The sequence below is a fragment of the Peromyscus californicus genome, unplaced genomic scaffold (assembly GCF_007827085.1).
Source record: "Peromyscus californicus insignis strain IS unplaced genomic scaffold, ASM782708v3 Scaffold_17__1_contigs__length_78620276, whole genome shotgun sequence".
Taxonomy (NCBI): domain Eukaryota; kingdom Metazoa; phylum Chordata; class Mammalia; order Rodentia; family Cricetidae; genus Peromyscus; species Peromyscus californicus.
In genome coordinates, this window is record NW_026294469.1 from 53793723 (window position 1) to 53816290 (window position 22568).

General features: G+C 46.4%; 1 protein-coding gene across 1 annotated transcript in view; it reads right to left on the reverse strand.

Annotated features, from left to right (window-relative positions):
- Nucleotides 1-18369: 18369 nt before the first annotated feature.
- Alpk2 (alpha kinase 2) overlaps nucleotides 18370-22568 on the reverse strand; it is a 123353-nt gene continuing 119154 nt past the window's right edge. The window contains exon 13 of the mRNA XM_052742327.1: nucleotides 18370-19178. Within this exon, the coding sequence (XP_052598287.1) occupies nucleotides 18959-19178 (220 nt within the window). The 3' untranslated portion in view covers nucleotides 18370-18958. The remainder of the gene's footprint in view (nucleotides 19179-22568) is intronic.

A 22568-nucleotide genomic window follows, 5' to 3' on the forward strand; every position in this document is an offset into this window, starting at 1 on the left:
TGCATTTTTGTTTAACTTTGTGAAGCTGTATTACTGTGCCTGTCTAAAACACCTGATGGTCTAATAAAGAGCTGAATGGCCAATAGCAAGGCACAAAAAAGGATAGGCAGGGCTACCAGGCAGAGAGAATAAATAATAAGAGTGAAGGGTGAAGATGGAGAAAAGGAGGAGGACACTAGGGGCCAGCTACCCAGCTACACAACCAGCCCAGAGTAAGAAGGAAAGAAAGACATATAAAGTAGAGAAAGGTAGAAGCCCAGAGGCAAAAGATGGAGTAATTTAAGAACAACTGGCTAAAAATTAGCCAGGCTAAGGCATTCATAGACTTATATGAATAAGTCTCCATGTATTTATTTGGGAGCTGGGTGGCAGGCCCCTCCCTAAAGTGCAAAGAGTAAAAAACTAGCAATAGCTAATACCCATAGGAGGGTGTGGGGGTGCTGTCCCTGCAGGATCTGGCTTGAAGGGATGATTTCATGGTTTGCATGGGAATGAGGGACTGAAGAATGCCGGAGGATTCATTTTCACTAGTTAGATACAGCTGGGTTTATAGCTAAAGCAAATTTCTAGTTAAATGGTAACGACTCAGCTGTTCTGGAGGTGGGAAACTGGCTCCCAGTCTTCTCCTTTTCCAGCATTTGGGGAAAATAAAGGGTTAGGGAAAACTTCTGTTAACTCTCATTCTCCACCATGAGCAGGGGTTGGAAACCATATTTAACTGGAAACACAAGTAGATCCAGAAGATTCACTTACAGGGCAACCTTTCTGCTAGCAAATGAATATTAACTATTTTCTTCTCATCCTGTCTTTCTTAGTTAGATTCCTCATCTTCTACCTGCTACTCTACTAGAGAATGACTATGCTGAATATGATTTAAAGTTTGAGCAAGGTAGGGTGTCCCTGTGTCCAAAAGATTCCACAGAGGGGAGGCCATAGCCTAGTGCCACAGCCCCATAAACAAAAATCACAAGCTCAGAGTGGTAGTGTATGCCTTTAATGCCAACACTCAGAAGGTAGACATAGGTGATCTCTGTGAGTCTGGTCTATATGGTGAGTTCAAGGCCAGCCAGGGCTATGCAGTAAGACCATGTCTCAAAAGAAAAGAAAATCATCATAATTTTCTTGAACTGAAGAATTGATCACATTTGCTAATGGTAGGTTGGAAACCATGATGAGCTGAGAGTTGGTGGAATCTACTAATCCAAGGGAGTCGTTTCCGTGTATAATTTGGTTTGTGTAAAGTATCTATTTCCTCCAGGAATTCAAGCTTCCTAGAAACAGGTGTAAACAAATTTCCATCTATTTCCATAGGAGTTTGTTCCTCTTGGTAAGAGGCCTTCATGAATCCTCCTTCAAGAAGCCGGGGCTCTTTCCTATGACAGCGTAGAGCCACGGAGGAGTCGCTGACAGTGAGGACGGAGAGATATGAAGGTGACATTACCACCTTTGAGCCAACAGACAGATTTCCCTTAGCAGAGCTGTGGAGTGTGACAATGGTGTTTGTGTGCAAACTATCAAACGCCATTATCACACTAAATAGCTACTGCTAGGCAGCTCATCTGCTCCGTAAGTGTCCTGGCGTCTGTCCTCTCTGAGCAAGAAGTTTTGTCTTACACTACCCCTCTCCACGGTGTGTAATTTCTGAATAAAATCTGATATTCTTGCGCTCATAACTGTACATCTGCCTGAAGCCTCCCCTCATATGCGGATATGAAATCAATGATTCTGATGGTGGCATAAAGGAAAAGGTCAGTTAAAACCAACCTTTCCTACGGTAACCTCCCAACATAGATCACTCCTGAAACCCCATTTCTCCTCAGCACTAGACACATTATTAATTTTGATGTGAGCACCAGCTAGGTCTTCTCTGATCCTATTCGCTGCTGACACTGTCTACCTGGAGATAGCCTCGGATTCAGCAGGTGGAGGGCACAGTCTCCAAAGCCCCCTTTCAGGTGCCCCTTGAATATCACAAGTCACTGTCCCTGTGCTTCTGACCCACCAGGTATAGACTGGTGTTCCCACAGCTGTGTTCTTGGGTCCAATTAGCGTGCTTGAGTGGCTCTAAGAACTCAGGAAACATGCTGGCCAGCTCATTCCAAAGGATAGCTTAAAGGCAGAGTGGCGATCCCCTCCAGGAACCACATATGTTCAGCTACCCAGAAGCTCTCCAAAACTGTCCTTCAGAGATTTATGGGCACTCCTTTGCATAGGCTTGACTCAGCAGACATGGAAATGGGTCGGGGATCCAGTAAGCCTCATGGCCGATGGGGAGACAATGTGTGCAGAAGGTGAAGAATGAAACTTGAGTCAGTAGGATCTTTGCAGGCACCAGGTCAAAAACTTCCAGAGTCCGACCTCGTGGTTTATCTGTCTTATGCATGTAAGCGCAGGAAAACACTGGGGAAAGGTCAGCACGTGCCAAATAACACAACAAAGCGTTAGGCATAGCTACTAGAAACTCCCTGCCAAAGTAGCAAAGCACCTGGGGCCTCTGCAATAGGAATTGAGTTCGACTGGCTGATAAACAGAGCTCAGGGCTAGGGCCTAAAGGATCAGTGACAAGTGTAAGGATAGACTCTTGGTGGTGGTGCAAAGTACACGGGATCTCTTTCGCAAGGATGGGCTCTGTTGACTGAGACACAAAGCTCAGGATTAGGGCCTAAACAACACTCGGGATATTGTGGGGGATTCAGGTGGAAGCTGCCTCCTAATAGACTAGCCAAGAATCACCGGGTGGTTTGACCACTCTCTCTCTCTGGCATTCCAGGGGACCAAGCATCACTCATTTCCTCCCACTGAAGAAAACAGGCCCGTGTGATTGTCAGTCCTGACTTCTCCAATGCTTACTCTGAGCTGTGCTTCCTACAGAAATGTGATGGATAAAAGGAACCATCTAGGTCCAATGATTGGGTGGGAGGTCAGCAATGCTCTCTATTCAGATGTTTCTTTACAGTCTGAGGGAAGGAACCCTCTGAAATGAGGAGGAATGATTATCAGACAAGGCAGATTGGAATTATGAGCCAGGACCCATGGATGAAAATATATGTACACACACACACACACACAAAAAAAAAAAAAAAAATGAAATCATAATGGTGGTGGATTTCTTTATTTTCCCCCAAGTTATTAAAAATATTTGAGTCGAGCCGGGCGGTGGTGGCGCATGCCTTTAATCCCAGCACTCGGGAGGCAGAGCCAGGCGGATCTCTGTGAGTTCGAGGCCAGCCTGGGCTACCAAGTGAGTTCCAGGAGAGGCGCAAAGCTACACAGAGAAACCCTGTCTTGAAAAACCCAAAAAAAAAAAAAAATGAAATCATAATGGTGGTGGATTTCTTTATTTTCCCCCAAGTTATTAAAAATATTTGAGTCTCCCAGAGCACCCACCACAAGGCTCGATACCTAGATACCTAACATCAACGACAGAGTTGATGTTAGGAAAATGTCAGATGCAAAACTAAAACTAGGTGTCTTAGTTAGGTTACTACTGCTGTGATAAACACCATGACCAGAAGCAAGTTAGGAAGGAAGGGGTTTGTTTGGCTTATATGTGTGCTGATCACAGTTCATCATTGAGGGAAACCATGGCAGGAACTCAAGCAGGCAGGAATCTGGAGACAGGAACTGGGACAGAGTCCACGGAGGAGTGCTACTTACTGACTTGCCCTTCCTGGCTTGCTCAGCCTGCTTTCTTATACACTCCAGGACCACCTGCCCAGGGATGTCAACCTCCCCCCAGCTCCCACTGCCAGTGGGCTAGACCCTCCGCATCAATTATCGATCAAGAAAATGACCCACAGGTTGCCTACAGGCCAATCGGATTGGGGTTCTCACTTCTCAGATGACTCTAGCTTGTGTCAAGTTTAAAAAATAGAAAAACTACCTAGCACATGGGGTTATGAAAACCACAAGCTGATGGACAATAAATTAGGGCGTGGGGGTCCTCTTCTTTCCATCACTGAAAAACAAAAACTTGTATGTTGCTTAACGTCCTTCAGGCAGTCTCTGTCTGATTTTTACGATTTTAACCAATTATCAGGTTGATTACTGGATTTGTATGCTAGATCCTTCTTATGTTTCACAAATTAGCATCAGAAACCCACATATAAACTGTGTGTGAGCTGCCATAGCAAATGTGAATATTTTCAAGCCTTCTCATTTCTGGGATAGTGGTGCAGCTGGGTGGTCTGGTGTGGAATGCATTCTCTGAGAAGCTTCTAATGTAAAAACAAAAGCTCTGTTGAGGGCTAAAGTTCTCTTCTGTGATTTGCCTGCATGAACTATACTTTTAGTCAAATCGACAGGGTTGGATCAACCATCAGAAACAAATTCATTCATCAGCCAGCCATCATTTATCAAATATGTATAGAGTGGCTTCCCTGTGCCTTGCACTCTCCTAGGCCCTGGAGGTACTTTTAAATGAAAAGTGTCTGCCATTATCTCTAGGGATGAGCACTCATTGGATTGCAGTCTATTGGGGCACAGTTCTCACGGCCCCAATTATGCTTACTAAGGAGCCCAGTGAGAAAACTTTGTCAGTGGATTCTAAGTTCCCTGCTAGAAAGCACCACAGAAGAGCATCCTTAGGATATACTAAAAACGCTTATTGTTATGAGTAGCTTTGTGCAAAGAGATAAAACAAAAATAAAAACAAACCAACAAAAAAACAGAGGTATATTTCTATCTGCCCTGTGTGTTTTACCCATCCATTGGTCTTCTCCTGGCACAGTCAACTGCCAAGAGGAGATTGAATGCCCCCTGAAAGAATTAATCATTCCTTTATGTGTGTCTTTCTGGGGATAGCATCACTTGAGCGAGTATTGACAGAGGCCTTTCTCATTATAGGAATTGTCCCACACACAATGCTTTGTTGACCTGTGTGGCACAGGGCCAAGATGATACAGGTTTTGGTCCCCTCCCATAGACAACAAACGGAGAATGATACTTCTGGAGTCATCTGGTCATGCAGTCACAACACAGTATGGATCTTTTAAATCTACAGTCCTGTTCTTTCCCTATAGCCTTCGCTGATTTGGTTCTTTCACAAAACCCTGCGGCGCTTCGTGGCTGGGTCCATGTTGAAACTGGGTCAAACATGCTCCTGCTTAATTAGCATCCTCAGTCCTCCAAGGATCTTCCTGTGATGGACACTGAAGGAAAGCCTGTGCAAGGGATGAGTGTGCAACAGTCTCCATGATGGTTCGCAGTGCAGAGAAAGCCAAATACGCTAACTGAACACTTTAATTGAAAATTGGAGGGAAAGGAAGGTCAGAAACTGCCCAGACATGGACAGCCACTTTAGTGACCTCCTCAACTGAGGTATGCAGCACTGAAGACTTTTCTGGCTGAAAACTGTTCCCAGCTTTGAGGGCAGTGTCCATACTGTTCCATCGTGCTAAGACTTTAATTAGATGGCATTAACCCGGGAACATAAAGACGGGCTTTCTGTGTTTTCTTCTACTACTGTGACTCATTAAATGGCTTGTTACGATTACTACCTAGACTCATTCTTCATTCAAGGTAAAAAGGCCTGTTCTTTCTGTAGGTTTCCAAGGAACACATATAGAAAGCAAAACACCCACGTGCCCACTTTATGTGACCATGTGTGTCTGTGCATATGTTCATGTGTTCGTGTGTGTGTGTGTGTGTGTGTGTGTGTGTGTGTGTGTGTGTGTCTTCCTTGGTTGCTTTCCACCTTGTTTTTATTTTATTTTTGAAAAAATGTATTTATTATGTACAAAGTGCTCTGCATGCATGTTTGCCTACATGCCAGAAGAGGGCATCAGATCTCACTATACAAGGTTGTGAGCTGCCATGTGGCTGCTGGGAATTGAACTCAGAACCTCTGGAAGAGCAGTCAATGCTCTTAACCTCTGAGCCATCTCTCCAGCCCTCCATCTTGTTTTTATGAGACAGGTTGTCTCATTGAACCTGAAACTCACCCATTTGGCTAGACTAGATGGCCAGCAAGCTCCAGGTTCCCAGGTATGGGGATTATAGGCATGCACTACTGTGCCCAGCTTTTTTGGGTAGGTTCTGGGGAATCAAACTCAGGTCCTCATGCTTGTACAGCAAAGTCCTTTACCCATGGAGCCATCTTCCCAGCCCTTACGTCTCCCACTTTAAAGATACTGTTTCGACAGTCCCGCTGCTTTAGATCTCTGATGATAGCATCCTGGCCCAGATCTGCTTTCACCTCCTTCCCTCCCCTAAAGAAGATATGGCCAGCAGTTTCCAGGCAACCGTTCCTGGGGACGCATACTGAATGACTCCAAGTGATGTTTGCAAAAAGAAAGGGTCCACGTGGACATGTTACTTAAAATCACTCTCAACCTGGAGAGGCAACTGAGAAGTCAGGCAGCCACACTAATGTGTTTTCTTCTCAGGAAACAGGCCATTTGAGTCTTGAATCTTGACTTTGTGGCTCACACTAGAGAGGTCCCGAGTCCATCCATCTCAGTACAGTGTGTTCCTTGAACACGACAATCACCGCTCAGGGCCTCTCCTACTTTCATCCAGCTCCAGGGGAGTTACCACATACCAAGGGCTCATGCGTGCGTTCTTCTGAACCCTGTAGAAATCTGTAAAATGTTACAGTTGCATGCTTCCTAGAGGAGATAACACAAGGCTCTAATTAGAAACCAGCTCACTCTTAATTCTGACAAAGAAATTGAAGCCCAGGGATTCTAGAATTTGCTAGTTGGTTTAAAAACACCCTCACTCCCTAGCTTTATCACTCATTCAGGGAGCAACATGGCTTGTGTAGTTACTGCGTACCAGGTATTGTACTGGGCTCTGGAGATACAAAGAATAAGGTCAAGTCCTTTCCCCAAACTTTTCCCATCCAGTAATTGGACAGATTCCTAAACACATCCGTTCCTCCCTGTGTTAGATGCCAACCCGGAGTCATAGACAGGGAGCCAAGAGCTGTGAATTACACCCTTCGTTTTTCCCCAGAGAAAGGGATCTCAAGTCTTTGATGTTATGATCTTTCTTTGTTAGTGCTGGGAAAGCTTCCTCCTTGCTCGTGTTAAACATTCAGAAGCCATCGGGCCATAGTTTGGGGCTCCTATGTCACATCATCCAAACTGCTGCTTTTATTTTGTGATTGGGCAGCTTAATGAGCAGCTGGGACTCTGCTGAAGGGTTGGGGGATGATGCTGTCTGTTTTTCAGTGATACGCGGAGAATTTTAATTTCCCAGAGGAGCTGGGAAGGATGTACGCTGCCTGGGTTGACAATGCACTTGCAGGGCTGCGTCACCAGGTTCTTTCCTTCGTGGCTGCCTCTTCCAAGTGACCAAAAAGGTTACTACTAAGTCCCCAGTGGAACACTTCACCAGCCCTTATCAGATGACCCATCCTCCAGACAGCTATTAGAGCAAGCCCACAGCAGGCACCATCGGCAGACAGACGAGGAACATCAGCTTTCTTCTGTTGAGTATCCAACTCCCTTCTGTGCTATGTGCTTGAAAAGGAAAGGGGCCAGACACCCACAAGCTCACAGAAAGGTAGCTGGCCGCTGGTGACTCTATTTAATAGAGAAAGAAGCATTTCTCTGAAGAAAGATCAATGTGGCATGAACTTATTGCGTCCTTGGGGTACTGCACCAGAGGTACAGATGAGCAAGCAAAACCCAACATTGACCCCCTCACTCATTTATTCAACTGCCACTCAACCACGTGATCCTACTCACCGTCAGGCAGCATTTGCGTCGACGTTCAGTGATAATTTGAAGATGAGATGATCTCCCAGAGTCTGCTTATGGTCCCTCTGGTGAAGACACAGACAAAACAGTAAGATCTTGGAAGTGAGGGTGACACCATCAGGCTAACGGAAAGGGACAGCATCTGTGGCGAGTGAGAAAGCACGAATAAGAGCTGGGATTTAGCTGTCGCTAGGGTACTTGACTAGAGTGCACAGAGCCTGGACCAGTCCCCAGCACCACTGTGCACGAATAAGAGCTGGAGATGCAGCTGTTACTAGAGTGCTTGACCACAGTGCCCAAAGCCTGGATCAGCTCCCAGCATTGTGCGTGTGCCTGTAATCCCAGTACTTGGGTATAGAGATGGGGGTATTTCAAACTCAAGGTCAACTTTGACTTCATATGGAGTTCAAGACCCTCCTGGGTTACATGAGACATATAGAGGGTAGGTAAGACAGGACTAGGGTGTTCCAGCCTTTCTGTTGCTCTAGCAACCATCCAGTGACCATAGCAAGGAAAGTCTCAAAGTTTCCACTTTGATAGAGGCTAAATGACTTTCAAGTTTCCAATGCATTCTCCAGGATTCACCCAGAAGACCATTGAAGTATAACTCTGGGATTGTGTGTTTCTCTCTCTCTCTCTCTCTCTCTCTCTCTCTCTCTCTCTCTCTCTCTCTCCCCCCCCACCCCGTGTGTGTGTGTGTGTGTGTGTGTGTGTGTGTGTGTGTATGTTGGGGGGTGGAGGGAAGTTGGGGAATTTCTCTCTCTCAAAATGCAGCCATACACCCACAAAAAGAGTTCTTGTAATTCAAAAAACACTTGATACTAGCATGCAAATGATTAAGGACGGGGTATGTGTGTGTCTGTTGCCAGTAGTTGGGAGCCTGGGTCTGGTGTTTCAAAAGTAGCAAGCAAACTTTATTTGAAGCAAAGCAGTAGAAAAACAATTAGAATGTACTGAAAGAGTGTAGAAGGTCACATGAGTGAAGAAACTTATAGCTCCAGGTTACTATCTGTGATCTCCTCCCATAAAGCCTAATGGGAGCCGGGCGGTGGCGGTGCATGCCTTTAGTCCCAGCACTCAGGAGGTAGAGCCAGGTGGATCTCTGTGAGTTCAAGGCCAGCCTGGTCTACAGGACAGGCACCAAAACTACACAGAGAAACCCTGTCTCAAAAAACAAACACAAAAAAAAAGCCTAATGGGAGAAGGAATCGATTATTAAGGAATGCAGTTTGGGTAGTTCTCTATTTTGATGGACAGACTAGACGATATAAAAATTTCTTTACAGGACTGGGAGGAGGGAAGAAGGGGATCTGTGATTAGTATGTAAAATGAATAAAAAAATTCTTAATAAATAATGTTCTTTACATGTCCCTTTTCCATAATGCATCAGATTTCAATCATATGCACACCTAATTATGCATATGTAAAAGATGGTAAATAGGACATTCTCTCTAAAAGTTCACTTTAAGGAAATGTTATATATGCACCCCAAACCAGTTCAGACTGGATCAGCCTTTCTGGTCTTTTACTCAGACACAAGGAGAGACCTATTGAACACAATCTAGGTTTTTCAGCGAGTGGTATGGGAGCAGCTCATTAAAGTTGGGGAGTTTCCACATTGCTAGCAGGTTAATAGGTTCCTGTTTGGAGAGGTATGTGAGTGTGGGTATAGCATTGCAGGCTAGAGTCTCGAGGGGTCAAGTGCATAATTAGGAAATGATGTACACGTAGCCCAAACCAAGTAGGATCCCAACTTGCAAAACTATTCGCTATACTTGCTTGCTCCGTGGTAGCACCCATGGAGACTTGATTTCTCAAGGCAGGTGTGTGGCTCAGGGGTAGAGCACTTGCCTAGCTAGCGTATTTGACATCCCGAGTTTGTTTCTCAGCATGACAACAGAAAGAATTTTAATTTCTGTAAGAGGCTGGGTAAAAATGCCTTCAAGATCTAATCTAACCGGTACTTTTTCTTCCTGTTTTGTTTTAAACCAGAAAAAGTCAGTATTCTGAACCGGACTGAGGGCCTACAGTAGCCATGCAAACTTGAGCCCGGGGTGGGGCGTGGGGTGGGGTGGGGTGGTGGTGGTGAGACTTTTCTTAGGATGCTGGCCTCTAGTGGTAGAATGGGGTCCCTACACATCATAGCAGCTGTGCCTGGATGGGATTTCAGGCTTGCCAGGAAAAAGATTACATTTGAGCATCCCTTGGCAGCAGAATCCGGCCTAATTTTGATAAAGTGCATTTTCAAAGGCCTGGGAGAGAGAGGAAGAAGAATGAAGGGGATTGTTCCATGGAGTGCCTGTTGACCCATTAAATGCAGCAGACAAGCACTAATCCTGTTCTACCTGCACAACAAGGTTCTTGCTTTTCATTTTTCTGGCACATTTGGGCCAGGCAAGAGCTAATTAAATGCCTTCCCTTTTCTTGGGGCTGCCTGTGTCTGTCTGCTGTGGCCCATCTTGCCCTGCTTTTCTGCTTGGCTTCACACTGAGTCGGATACAAAAAGTGGATTCTTTTCCGCTTACTTGGATGTGCCAGCTACTGTACTTCTAACTGGATATTTCTGGCTGCCGAGATTTTTCTAGTGTCTCTTGTGTCTCTGTGAGAGCTCAGGGCATCTCAGACTGAGCCATTGGCTAGAAATTAGAGTGACTGATACTCCTGGTGTTGTCAGGTGCAGAAAGGGCAACTTTGGGTCCCCGAAGACTTAATTCTAAATCACCGCCCAAGGATGTAGGCAGTGTGTTATGACATTTTGTTTACGAGAAGAAAATCTTTTTCTTTGATGACCCCAAGGGATTTGTTTTTAGAGCAATATTTCTCAAGCAACTGCTATATGTGAGGCAATGAGTTTGGGCAAGTGTTTTGTAAGGGGGTCACGCGGCAAACTTGAACAGTTGGTGTCCTGCTTCCAACAATGGGAATACTAAGTCAAACCAAACCACCCTTGGGGCCCAGATCTGGGCTGGGCAGGGAGTGGGCCCAGAAGAGGTGGCAGGGGACAAGGGACAGACAACACATGGTAATAGCTATGCTTTCTCCTAGCTGCACCAGCAGCACCTGAGAGCTTGCTGGAGACGAAAATCATCTGACCCAGCAGCCCCGTGAGATCAGAAGAGAGGCTAAGGGCCAGCAGCAGATGTTCCACCCCTCCCCGGGGCCTGGATACAGACCCAAGCTGGGAACCTCCGTGGTTCCACTGACTCTCTCATTAGTGTTTAATGGAGAGCTCAATCAGCCAGTTTATTCTGCCTTGGAATAAAGTACAGTGAGTGTGTCCTTAGATGGTTCCAAATTAGAATAATTCCAGAAACCTCTATGCTCCGGATATGCCCTAGACCAGCCACAAGAGACATGGCAGGGACATAGTGAAGTATACGTACCATTTTGATGTGCCAGGATGAGCTCGGTACAGGAAGGGTGGTGTTAACCCTTTGCTTTGACCTGTTCGGGGAACTTCACTTACAAACCAGAGCATTTTACACAAAGTATGTTAAGAAACAGGTGGTTTGGATAGAATGGAGCTTTAATTTTTTTTCCTATAATAAAAGTCTAGAGAGAGAGCACCTGTGACTAGCATCCTGAGGCAGAGAAAGCAAACAGGAAACAGAGCACGCAAGGCCACACTTTCTTCTCCCGTGTCTCCAGCCTTCCTAGTTCATTCCGGCCGCTGTGACAGAGTAACATGGACCTGGTGGTTTTATCGACCACAGACACTTATTTTTTCACAGCTTTGGTAGTTGGTCCCAAGATCAAGGCACCAGAAAGTTCAAGGTCTGGTGAGGGCCCACTTTCTGGTTCCTAGACAGGGTCTTCTCAGTGTAGTTGTCCACTGTAGCAGAGATGGGGTCTCTCCAGGGCTGCTTTTGTGAGGAAGCTGATCCCACGCTTCAGGGCTCTACCCTCCAAACACAATGATTTCTCCAAGTCCACTTCCTAATAAACCACTGTAAGAGTTAGGATCTCAACACAGAACCTTGGGAGACAAACTTTTTTTTTTTTTTTTGTCGAGACAGGGTTTCTCTGTGTAGCTTTGTGCCTTTCCTGGATCTGGATCTCACTCTGTAGCCCAGGCTGGCCTCAAACTCACAGAGATCAGTCTGCCTCTGCCTCCCGAGTGCTGGGATTAAAGGCGTGCACCACTGCCGCCTGGCGAGACAAACATTCTTTGTACTGTGCTAGACTCTGGCTCCCCAGAACTTGCCTCTCTAGCCCTGGTGTCTTGCTGGTTTCCTGTTGTCCTTGTTTTACCCAAAGACGTTTCACATGGTAAAGGTGCCGCCCGTGATGAGATGTCCTGTTATCTACTCTTTCCTCCTGCCGAGGTGAACACTGTACTCTCCGAAGGACCTGTAGGTCAACCATGGCCAGGGCTAGGTTCAGTTTTTCTAGAACCGAGCCCAGTTCCCCAACCAATCAGTCATGACCAAATCTTGAACCCTCCAGAATTCTGCTCCTCCTTTCTCCCTACTCCTGCGACATGCTCCCTGTGGCCAGGTAATGCTGCTTATTGTTGCCCAAGGATGTTTTGATTTTTGCTGCCCAAGACCAGCTTTGAGATTGTGAGAGGGTTCCTGCCTTTGTTCCCCCTGCTGATCCATTATCTTCTTTGATGTTCTGCTCAAAATACTTCTCTTTCAGAAAGACGGGAGATAAAAGAGGGGCAGGAAGCTGGAAGGGTTACTGATCAAAGCTCACTTCCCTAAAAGCAGCGAAGACCGTGATGCCCACAGCCCTGCTACCATGCCATTTTCAGGAAGCGGGACTTTCTTGGTGCTTCAGGTGAGTTTGGGGTACATGAGGCAAAATAATGAAAAGCTCATAGAGCCAACAGAGTTGGGGGCCCCTGGGGCTAATGTGGAGTACGCTACAGTTTGGGGCTAATGAAACAGTATGAAATGACTTTAAAATGGAACCTTGAGAAAATCACCACAGAAATTCATTCTATGACATTTCTTCTTTTCTTAATGTCAACCCTAGTGAAAATGTAGTTAATTTACAGTGGCAAGTCACTGAGGGGATCTTTATCATACCGTTTCCTCCCAGTGAATAGTGAGATGATTGATGAAACTTATTGCTGCCTTATGAATGAGATCCAGATGTTGTAGTTTTGTAGTTCTTCCCCGGGCTAAAAAGGGTTAAAACCTAGTGATTATAATAATGATTTGTGATTATGGAATGCCATCCTAAGTCACTTCTTTCCATATGTCAATTAATAGTCACATCCCTGCAAGATAGCTGGGGTTATATCCATTCATTGTATGGGATTCAGAAAGATTCAGGTCCTTTAAATTTACACAGTGTTAAAATGGAGCCCGGACCCTTGCTGGCTCGGAGCTGAGGTAGTGTTCTGTATGGTTGCCTTAGGGCTTTACGAAAGATCTCAGTCTAATGAGCCCACGTGCAGAATGATAATGAGCCCATGCGCAGAATGAAGGGGAGTTAGGGGCTTTCATCCTCTTAGAGGGACCTGAAAAAGGAGGCTGTACCTCTGCCTCAGGGAGCACCAGCATCCACAAGACATATTCACGAAAAGAGTCAGTGTCCACGAAAGGGTCCTCCACTGGAGACATCTCCTGGTATTCGGATGCATCTTGAATAAACCAGGACGGGGGAAACCTTAGAGGAGAGAGGCAATTTCTTTAAAAATAATGAAGTCTGTATGATGTCTCGTGCTGATAAAGGCACTTAATGCACAGAGTGGGATTGAGGAGTCAGGGTTTTAAATAGGATGACCGGAGAAGACACTTCCAGACAGAGGAAACAGAAGGTGCAAAGGACCTGAGGCAGAAGCGTTCAGAGAACAAGACCAGTGTTACTGGAGTCCATGAAAAAAGCCCTGAGGTCAGGTGAGAAAGGTATTTAGGATATACTGGGAGACTTCACCGGCCTTTGTGATGAACTTGGCACCTCCTCTGAGGGAGATGGACAGCTATTAAAAGAAGAACATCTTGTCACTGGTTTCCTCCGGGTCAGCTGCGGAGAATGGTACAACTGTATTGGCAGTTAGGTTCTGAGAACAGTTGTTTTGTTGTTGTTTTTCCACCAGGATGCTGACGTCACACTGTGGGGGGTTGGGGCTGAGAGAAGACAGTGTGGTCATCACCCTGGCCCCTGGGATTTGGGGACAGCTGTGCCACAGATGGCAAGGCAAACCATCTCAGCTCTTGAGGAAAGAGTTCCTCAATACTCTAGAAAAGGGCTTAGGATACACCAAATGATGATCTCTCTTTAAATATGCTCAGAACTAGCTGGACGGCGGTGGCACACGCCAGACGGATCTCTATGAGTTCGAGACCAGCCTGTGCTACAGCCTGAGTTCCAGGAAAGGCTCTAAAGCTACATAGAGAAACCCTGCCTCAAAAAAAAAAAAAAAAAAATGCCCAGAACTAAAGGTGCAAGTAAGCTCCGTGGGAATCAGGGAACATTCCTATGAACCAGATTCCCACCACCAGGCTAGCTGGCCACGAGGCGGCACTGGGGGGCCTTGAGGTGCCATCTTTATTTCCTCCCAGCTGGGCCTCTGGCCTGAACAAGGTACCCAGAAGTGATATGGAAGTGCAAGACTGGTCACCTTTGTGTGTGGAATGCCTGGGTTACAGTCCTAGTCCCCAGAACCCCAGAATGTGGCATTATTTAAAGAGTCCTTTACCAAGTTAAAAATGAGGTCTTGGTAGCCGGGCGGTGGTGGCGCACGCCTTTAATCCCAGCACTCGGGGAGGCAGAGCCAGGCAGATCTCTGTGAGTTCGAGGCCAGCCTGGTCTCCAAAGCGAGTTCCAGGAAAGGCGCAAAGCTACACAGAGAAACCCTGTCTCGAAAAACCAAAAAAAAAAAAAAAAGAGGTCTTGGGGTGGGCCTTAATCCAACACGGCTGGTGCCGATATATGCCAAGGGGAAGTTTGGACACAGAGAACAGCCATGAACGTTGGGATCATGCTGCCATCAGCCAGGGGGTCTTCTGGAAGCAAGAAAGAGGTCTGCGGCAGAGGCTTCCTTTGTACCTTGAGACACAGATAGCCCTGTGTTACCAGAATCTTATCGATGCTGTGGTCCATTGTCCAATTAGAGCCAGGCATGGGTTCAAGGACATACATTCAGCTGGTCTAGACAGATCATAGAGTTTCCCCAAACTTAAGAAAGAGAGGCCCCGAAGAGGAGGCGGGCCGAAAGGATGCGCAGGCCCTTTTGAGCTGAAAGCGAAGGGTGGCGGAAGTGTTTCGGCCATGGTGATTGTCTCGGGTCCTTATCTTTATATTTGTGCCCGAGTTTTTTTTTTTGTTTTTTTTTTTTTTGTTGTTTTTTTTTTTTGGTTTTTCGAGACAGGGTTTCTCTGTGTAGCTTTGCGCCTTTCCTGGAACTCACTTGGTAGCCCAGGCTGGCCTCGAACTCACAGCGATCCGCCTGGCTCTGCCTCCCAAGTGCTGGGATTAAAGGCGTGCGCCACCACCGCCCGGCCCGAGTTTTATATTATAATAAACGGTAAAAGAAACCGCTGTAGCCCTGCCAACCTGGAGAAGCAGGATTCCCAGCTTCCATACATAATGCGCCTCCTAACAGTTGTAGTCATTTGATTATGCCAGGCTATGCTTTATGAGTTAAGGCAAGCACCAAAGAAGGTCCCGAAGGCAGCTTACTGCAAGCTCCCACCTTAGCCTCCCATGCAGATGGAGAAACACAGAGAGGAAGTAGTGGGCTGGGAGGTGACAGGACCTCCACACCTCGACAGAATTGCTTCGATTCATCTAGGCCGCAAGACAGAATCCCGCACGCGCACGCGTGCAGACTGGCTTTTGATGAGACTCAGAGTGTGCCTTTTGAAAGCCACAGTGAGCACGACTGTAAATCCCAGGTGTTAGGAGGGAGAGGCAGGGGAATCCGGTGTTCAAGTTCATTCTCCACTGTGCAGTCAGTTCAAGGCCAGCCAGGGCTGAGTGAGACCCTGTCTCAAAAAGAAGCAAAACAAAACAAAAAAATCTCTGTGGTGCTTTTCCTTTGCCTTTAGGATCTTTTGGTCCTAATGAAGAACAGAAGATTTTTGGAAAATCATGACTAATTGACATGATGAGTGTTAACGTTTCCTAATAAACAGTATTGGAAGGGTCATCCGATCCTGTGGCTGGAACTGGCTGCCATCTTGCTTCCCAGCTTTGATCTTAGAACAAGGAGATCTGCCACAGTGACAGAAGAGGACTGGGTGCCTCTCTGGTTTTTTAAAACTCGTTAAGCCAATGCAGCAGCTGTAGCTGTGAGTAGGCGAAGCCCTGCTCTGTCCCCATGGCACACATGGTCCAGCGGAGCAGAAAGTACACAGAGAAAGCAAACCAGAACGAGGTGGTTGGCAAGCTCCTCCCATCTGCATCCAGCTGAACACATGCCCACCACACACACACAAATGCAATGCATATTTGGAAAAGAGAGGACTGTGTAATTAGAAAATAATTGCTAGTCTTTTAGGCATTCTTTTTAATCAGAGTCTATTGAAACCTTTACTATGGTGAAGTTCATCAGAAGCATGGCTGGGAGGTGCAGGTACAATAGATAACAGGAAATACAAACCAGTTGTCCGTGTGGCCAACTTTGGACCTCTCCAGGAGAGGGTGCCCACTGGCAAGAAGTCTTGACTTCCCAGCCATTCTCATTAGTGAGGAGCCTGCTGTTGGAAATATGGGCCTTTTCCCATAACACTGTCGTTTGTATGATCTGCCCATCACGGAACTCCATGGCCGAGCCTTTGAGGAAGCTAAGCCATGTCTGTATGTGATCACTGTCAGGTGTCAAAAGCCCCTCTGGGCTCTCTGGACCTCCCTAGTTTGTTGGCTGAGTGGAGCATCTGTTGTATTTATAGCCTTCCTGAGGTTGCATTGTGGGAGAATCAACAGCAATTGGCTGAACTAAAACCACAGCAATGGGGTTGGGTATTGTGAGATCCTGGAGCTGTGCCTTGGTGTGAGAAAGCCTGCTTCCTGCTCGCTCCGCATTTGACTGTACAAGGAAACTAGCACATAATGGAAGATTGGGTGGCCGTGTGGTCACACCAGGCCATCCCCAAGAGCTTTGGCTGGGACAAACCTCACTGTGGTGTGCCTTCTGTCTCTGGGCCTCCAAATATTTGCAAACTGGTAAAAAAAAAATCACGCTACAATAAATAATACAGGCGCTTTGAAAATAAAAGCCTAAGCATCCACGAAAGGAAGCCGAGAGAGTTCCACCAAGAAAGCCTCTAGCTCTCTCAAGTCAAGATTTTGAGGCCAGACAGACGAGGGCTCCCAGATGACTTCGGCTTCTGTGTCAAGCCTTTCTATGCCGTTTTAAACATGAATTTTGATTTTTTTTTTTTTTTTTTTTTGGTTTTTCGAGACAGGGTTTCTCTGTGTAGCTTTGCGCCTTTCCTGGATCTCGCGCTGTAGACCAGGCTGGCCTCGAACTCACAGAGATCCGCCTGCCTCTGCCTCCCGAGTGCTGGGATTAAAGGCGTGCGCCACCACCACCCGGTTGAATTTTGATATTTTTATAATTACAAGTTATTACCCAAGAAGGAGTGGTGATCTGTTAAGAGGGTTCTGGTTGCACCCACACTTACAAACACATAGATGAGAGATATGATTGATGGGTAAGATAAACAGGATGTGTGTGTGTGTGTGTGTATGTGTGTGTGTGTGTGTGTGTATGTGTGTGTGTGTGTGTGTATTACTATGGATGAATGATAGATTATAGACACAAGGTAAGTTGTAAATGGCCAATTTAAATAGGTGATAGAGATTCCATGTGGTCGATAATAGCTGATAGATAGATAGATAGATAGATAGATAGATAGATAGATAGATAGATAGACAGACCCAATCAAAATATGCCCTGTGCCTTTCTGCTACTATAGAACTTTATAGAATGTCACTGTTTAGTACATATCTCTAAAATCTCTGTGAACAAGTCAGGCCACAGTCTCCTTCATAGGAGAAAAAGAAAAAAAAAAAGACAATTTTATCCTCAGAAAGTCAGGGGAGCCACCTCAAAAGAAAGATTAGAATTGCACACTATTTTTAAAAAGACAAGATATTGACTGACAAATGTTTTCTCCTCGAATCCTTTAAAAAAAGAAATCTCAACTGTGTTCCATTTTTTCATCAAATATCCCATGTAGAAGAGAAGAGGGTTTTGTTTCCCATCGTTTGACTGAACCCAAGACCTTCTAGTCGTTCCCCACTGGGCTATAATGCCAGCCCATTTACCCTTTTCTTCTTTGAGGCAGGGACTCACCAAGCTATCCATGCTGACTTGGAACTTACCACCCTCTTGCTTCTGCCTCCTCAGTAACTAGGATGATGAGTCTCTGCCGCCAGGCCCAGTGGAGAACAGATTTTAAAGCTAAAGAAGCCAGGCGTGTTGGAAGGCAGCGATCTGAAAAGGCGGCAGGCACACGCGCCAAGGCTTCTGCCCTTCCCAGAATGCCACAGGGAAGGGGGTGTGGCCTCGAGGAGACCCATAAGGAGTGGGGGGGGGGGCAGGATCTCTGCAGCTGTTACCCTACCTAACTAGCACCCCAGGGAGACCACGTTTAGAAAGTTATGGAACCTCAGCTGTAAGATGAGAAAACACAGACATAAATGTTATGTGCTCCGGTAGACCTGTTAGGAAACTTCTAAACTACAAAATCTCGGAGGAATGTGGAAAAAGCACAGATTCTTATGAACAAGTGAACACCTTCTACCCTTTTTGCTTAGATATGAATTTAATGAAACAGAACACTGTGCCAGGCTGTGTGAATAGTGCTTGGAAACGGCCTCACCCCTGGGAAGCCACCTCCAGTAACAATAGCATGGGTGACACTCATACAGCAACTTGACGTTCATGATTTCAGAAATGTCCAGACATCCTGGGGCGAGGAGACGAAGCGGGAAGGATTTTGACAGTGGCCGGTTGCCAGGCAGCATGGAACTCGTGGACAACAAGCCACGTGCAACACACAAACAAGACACACGACGTGAGGTGGGTAGAAACGCTAGTGTGTCCACAACAAAGTGGACTGTCTTTGAAACCGACAATAGAGCTGACGGGTCTCCCTACAAGGCTAGTCACAAAGACCCATTCCAAAGTCTTCTGGGCAGGCTGAGAGTGACTGCGGGCTGGGGAGGACTGGGAGGACTGGGACACCCTGCAGGCTGCAGGTTCCTGTCCCCTGTGTCTCGGCAGATGTCCACTTGGAAGCCTGTGTGCCGCCAGCGGGTGGTCACTGGTTTCTAAGGGATGAGGGATGCTAGGTTTTCTTTTCTGTGGGAGTCCCAGACTCCGGCGTCTTCACTGGCGCCGAGCTTGTCTGCTGCACTCTGCTTTTCCCGATGCTTGTTTTCTTCGACTTCTGGCTGTTGTTTTGGAGGGATTTCAGCCCCAGCATTTTACAGTACTTGTTACACTGGTGCAGGGCTCTAAACTGGTCGATGAAGCTCATGGAACAGTTGCCCTTGAATCCTTTGTACCTGGAAGTGGGTGTGAAAAGAAACCGTTTTTTAAAAAAGAAGACATTTTACCAGTTTTAAAGGAAATATTTGAAAGAGGAACTCATGGTGCATGGAAAATACATTTATTCCTGTTTTCGGTAACAACAGCCACATGGTTGACAATTAAAAGAAAAAAGGGGCGGGGGCTGGAGAGATGGCTCAGAGGTTAAGAGCACTGGCTGCTCTTCCAGAGGACCTAGTTTCAATTCCCAGAACCCACATGGCAGCTCACAACTGTCTATAGCTCTGGTTCTAGGGGATCTAACACTCTCACACAGGCATACATGTAGGCAAAACACCAATTAACATAAAATAAAAATAAATAAATAAATAAAACAAGAAAAAAAAGAGTGTAAATCCAATAAAAACAAAGAGTCATTGGCAGATGTAGCACAGACAAAGGCCTCCTTTTCTCTTGGCCATAATACTGAGTGTGGCTGGACTTGCAAGCCAGCGGCTGTGGTTTGAGTCAGAAAGGTCTCCCATGGGCTTATGTTTGGAATGTTTGATCCTCATCTGACTGAGTTATTTGGGGAGGATCTGGAGACTTTGGGAGATGGGGCCTAGCTGGAGGAAGTAGGTCACTGGAAGCTGGGGAGGTGGAAGATATGGATGTATTATCCCTTCCCACTTCCTGTCTTACGCTGCTTCCTGTCAGCCATGACGTGAATAGCCTGCACCACACATTCCAGCTGCCGTGATGAGTTGCTCTGTCTTTTTTCTTCCCCATCACCCTGGATGGGAACTCTCTAACTGTGAGCCAGAATAAGCCATTCTCTCCTGGTTTTGTTGTGTGTTTTGCTGGAGTGACATGAAAACCAACTAATATACCATCATACCCCACTCAGAGATTCTGAATAAAGGATACTAGAACTTTGGGACTGGAATATATTATTTAGTGTAGACCCTTTCATTTGTAATAGAAAGACTTCGATCTGAGACATGGAAGGCCCAAGGAAACAAAGCCAGATAATGCAGAAGCCAAGACGCAAAGGCAGCCCTCTGCGTCTTCCTAAGAGGACAGATCTCCTTCCCCTGACCTCCTACCTGTCCTCAAGAGGAGAGGAACCTGGGCTTTTGTCTTCAGCTGGTTATAGAAAGGACTCTCGGGAGCTGTTACTTTGGGTTGAGACAATTAGGACTTGAATTCTGAGTAACTATGGTGTCCCATGCTAAGCATGGCAGGTCAGTGTGCCCCTCAAATGGCACATGCACAGGGCTCCAAGTGTCCCTCTCCACTTGCGGGTGAATAAGACTCATCAGGAAAGCTGTTTGAAGGGTTAGGAATGTAGCTCAGTGGTACAGCACTTGTCTAGCATGCATGGACCCTAATTTCAATGCCTAGGACTACAAGGGGAAAAAAAGGAAACCATTGATTTGATGTTGACTTGACAACACTTTGGATTGGGTTTTGACTCAGTCAGTAAGGAACGTGTCACACAAGCGTGTGGGCCTGAGTTCAGATCCCTACAACGTATGTCAAAAGCCATGTGTGGCAGCACATATCTGTAACTCCAGTGCTGGGAGGGCGGGTGAAGTTAGATGGATCCCCAGAGCTTGCTGGCCAGCCAGCCAGTCTACCCAATCAGGAAGCACCAGGTTCAGGGAGAGACCCTGTCTCAAAATATAAGGTGGAGAGCAATAGGGGAGAACACCTGATATCAACCTCTGGCTTCTGCCCACATGCACATGCACCCACACATACACACACACACACACACACACACACACACACACATATGCAGAATTTATAAGGAAGTCAGACTACAGATACTAATTTTGTAGCTGGGAAAATGATCCTGCAGATCTTTCCATTAAGCTGCACCCAAATTCCAAGTTCCATGTGCTGACTCCAGTCTCCACCTCCATTCCTTACAAGTGTTGCTCAGCCGAGAAGAATGCATTCAGCAGCCATAAAATCCCCCGTGATTGGCATTCCCTTGAGGTGCTCCAGCGGTCCTCCTTCTCACCACACATGAGCTTATTTAATTGCTATTTGAATTTCCCAGTTAAAGTCTTTGGAAGCTACTTGCATCTCCACAACTAAAGGCTTGGAGCCAATATGTACATCTACCTATGCAGTCCAGCTCGCATCCACGTGTTCCCATTCTGCACACTCTCACAAGAATGACTTCTACAAAAGGTCAGGGTTCTGACTTGGGTAGGAAATGTTCTTCCAAGAGACTCATATTCTAAATGCTTGGTTGCCTGGTTAGTGGTGCTATTTTTGGAAGTTCTGGAAACTTTAGAGGAATTTGGGACCTGGCTGGAGGAACTCGGTCATGGAGGTAGGTCCTTGCCTATCTTCCCTCCCTGGTCCTTTCCCATCCGTTCCTCTCTTTCTTGTCCAATAGGAGATGAAGACACTCTTCTACTGTAACTCCCACCGCCATGATGTTCTGGTCAAGCAGCTATGGGTTGAATCCTCTGAAACTGTGAGCCGAACTATTTTTTTCTTTAGTCAGGTATTTTTGTCAAACTGATGAGAAAAGTAACGAGTGAAGTAAGTCAGGTCACCTCCTGTTTAAAGTGTCACTGTTATTGAGATAAAGGCAAACTCCTCACCCTCCCCTAGTCCTGCTGCTGGACATGTCTCTAGTCCCATGACCTGTCTCCTTCAGGAAAGGCCGTGCATGTACCTTCCAAGAATTGGCTCAGACAAAGCCGTCTATATCAGTGGTTCTCAACCTGTGGGTCTTGACCCCCCCACAGGATCACATATCAGATATTTACATTATGATTCATAACAGCAGTGAAATTACAGTTATGACGTAGCAATGAAATAACTTTATGGTTGGGGGAGTCACTACAGCTCTACTAAAGGGTCACAGCACTTGGGAAGGTTGAGAACCACTGCTCTCTAGATAGGATGCCCTTCTCCCTTCTCCCTCACATTCCTGCTCACCCTCCATCCTCAGCTCCTTGTGCTTCTCCTAGGGAGCTTTTTATGACTTCCCCAGCCAAGCAACATCCTACACACACACACACACACACACACACACACACACACACACACACACTGTCATCATTAGCAAAGGACTTGGGGCCTCAGTAGGCTGTAGGCTCCACAAGGACAGAGTGGAGGTGAGCACTCTCCTTACCGGCTCACCTTGACACCCAGCCGCTGGAAGCCAATACATAGAGGGTGGTGGTGAAAACAAGCCTCAGTGCTTTCTTGTGGTTGCTCGGTACTTGTTAATGTTCCACTTTTGTGTTGCCCTGAGTCAGTACTGAGTTCTCACACAGAAAGACAGGCAGTAGAAGGTGCTAACAACTTTCTTCCTTTGCTAATCCACAGAGCACCCAGCCAAGCACTGTGCTAGAGGCAACAGGTACATCAGTGAACCAGCACAGCCCATGGACTTCCTG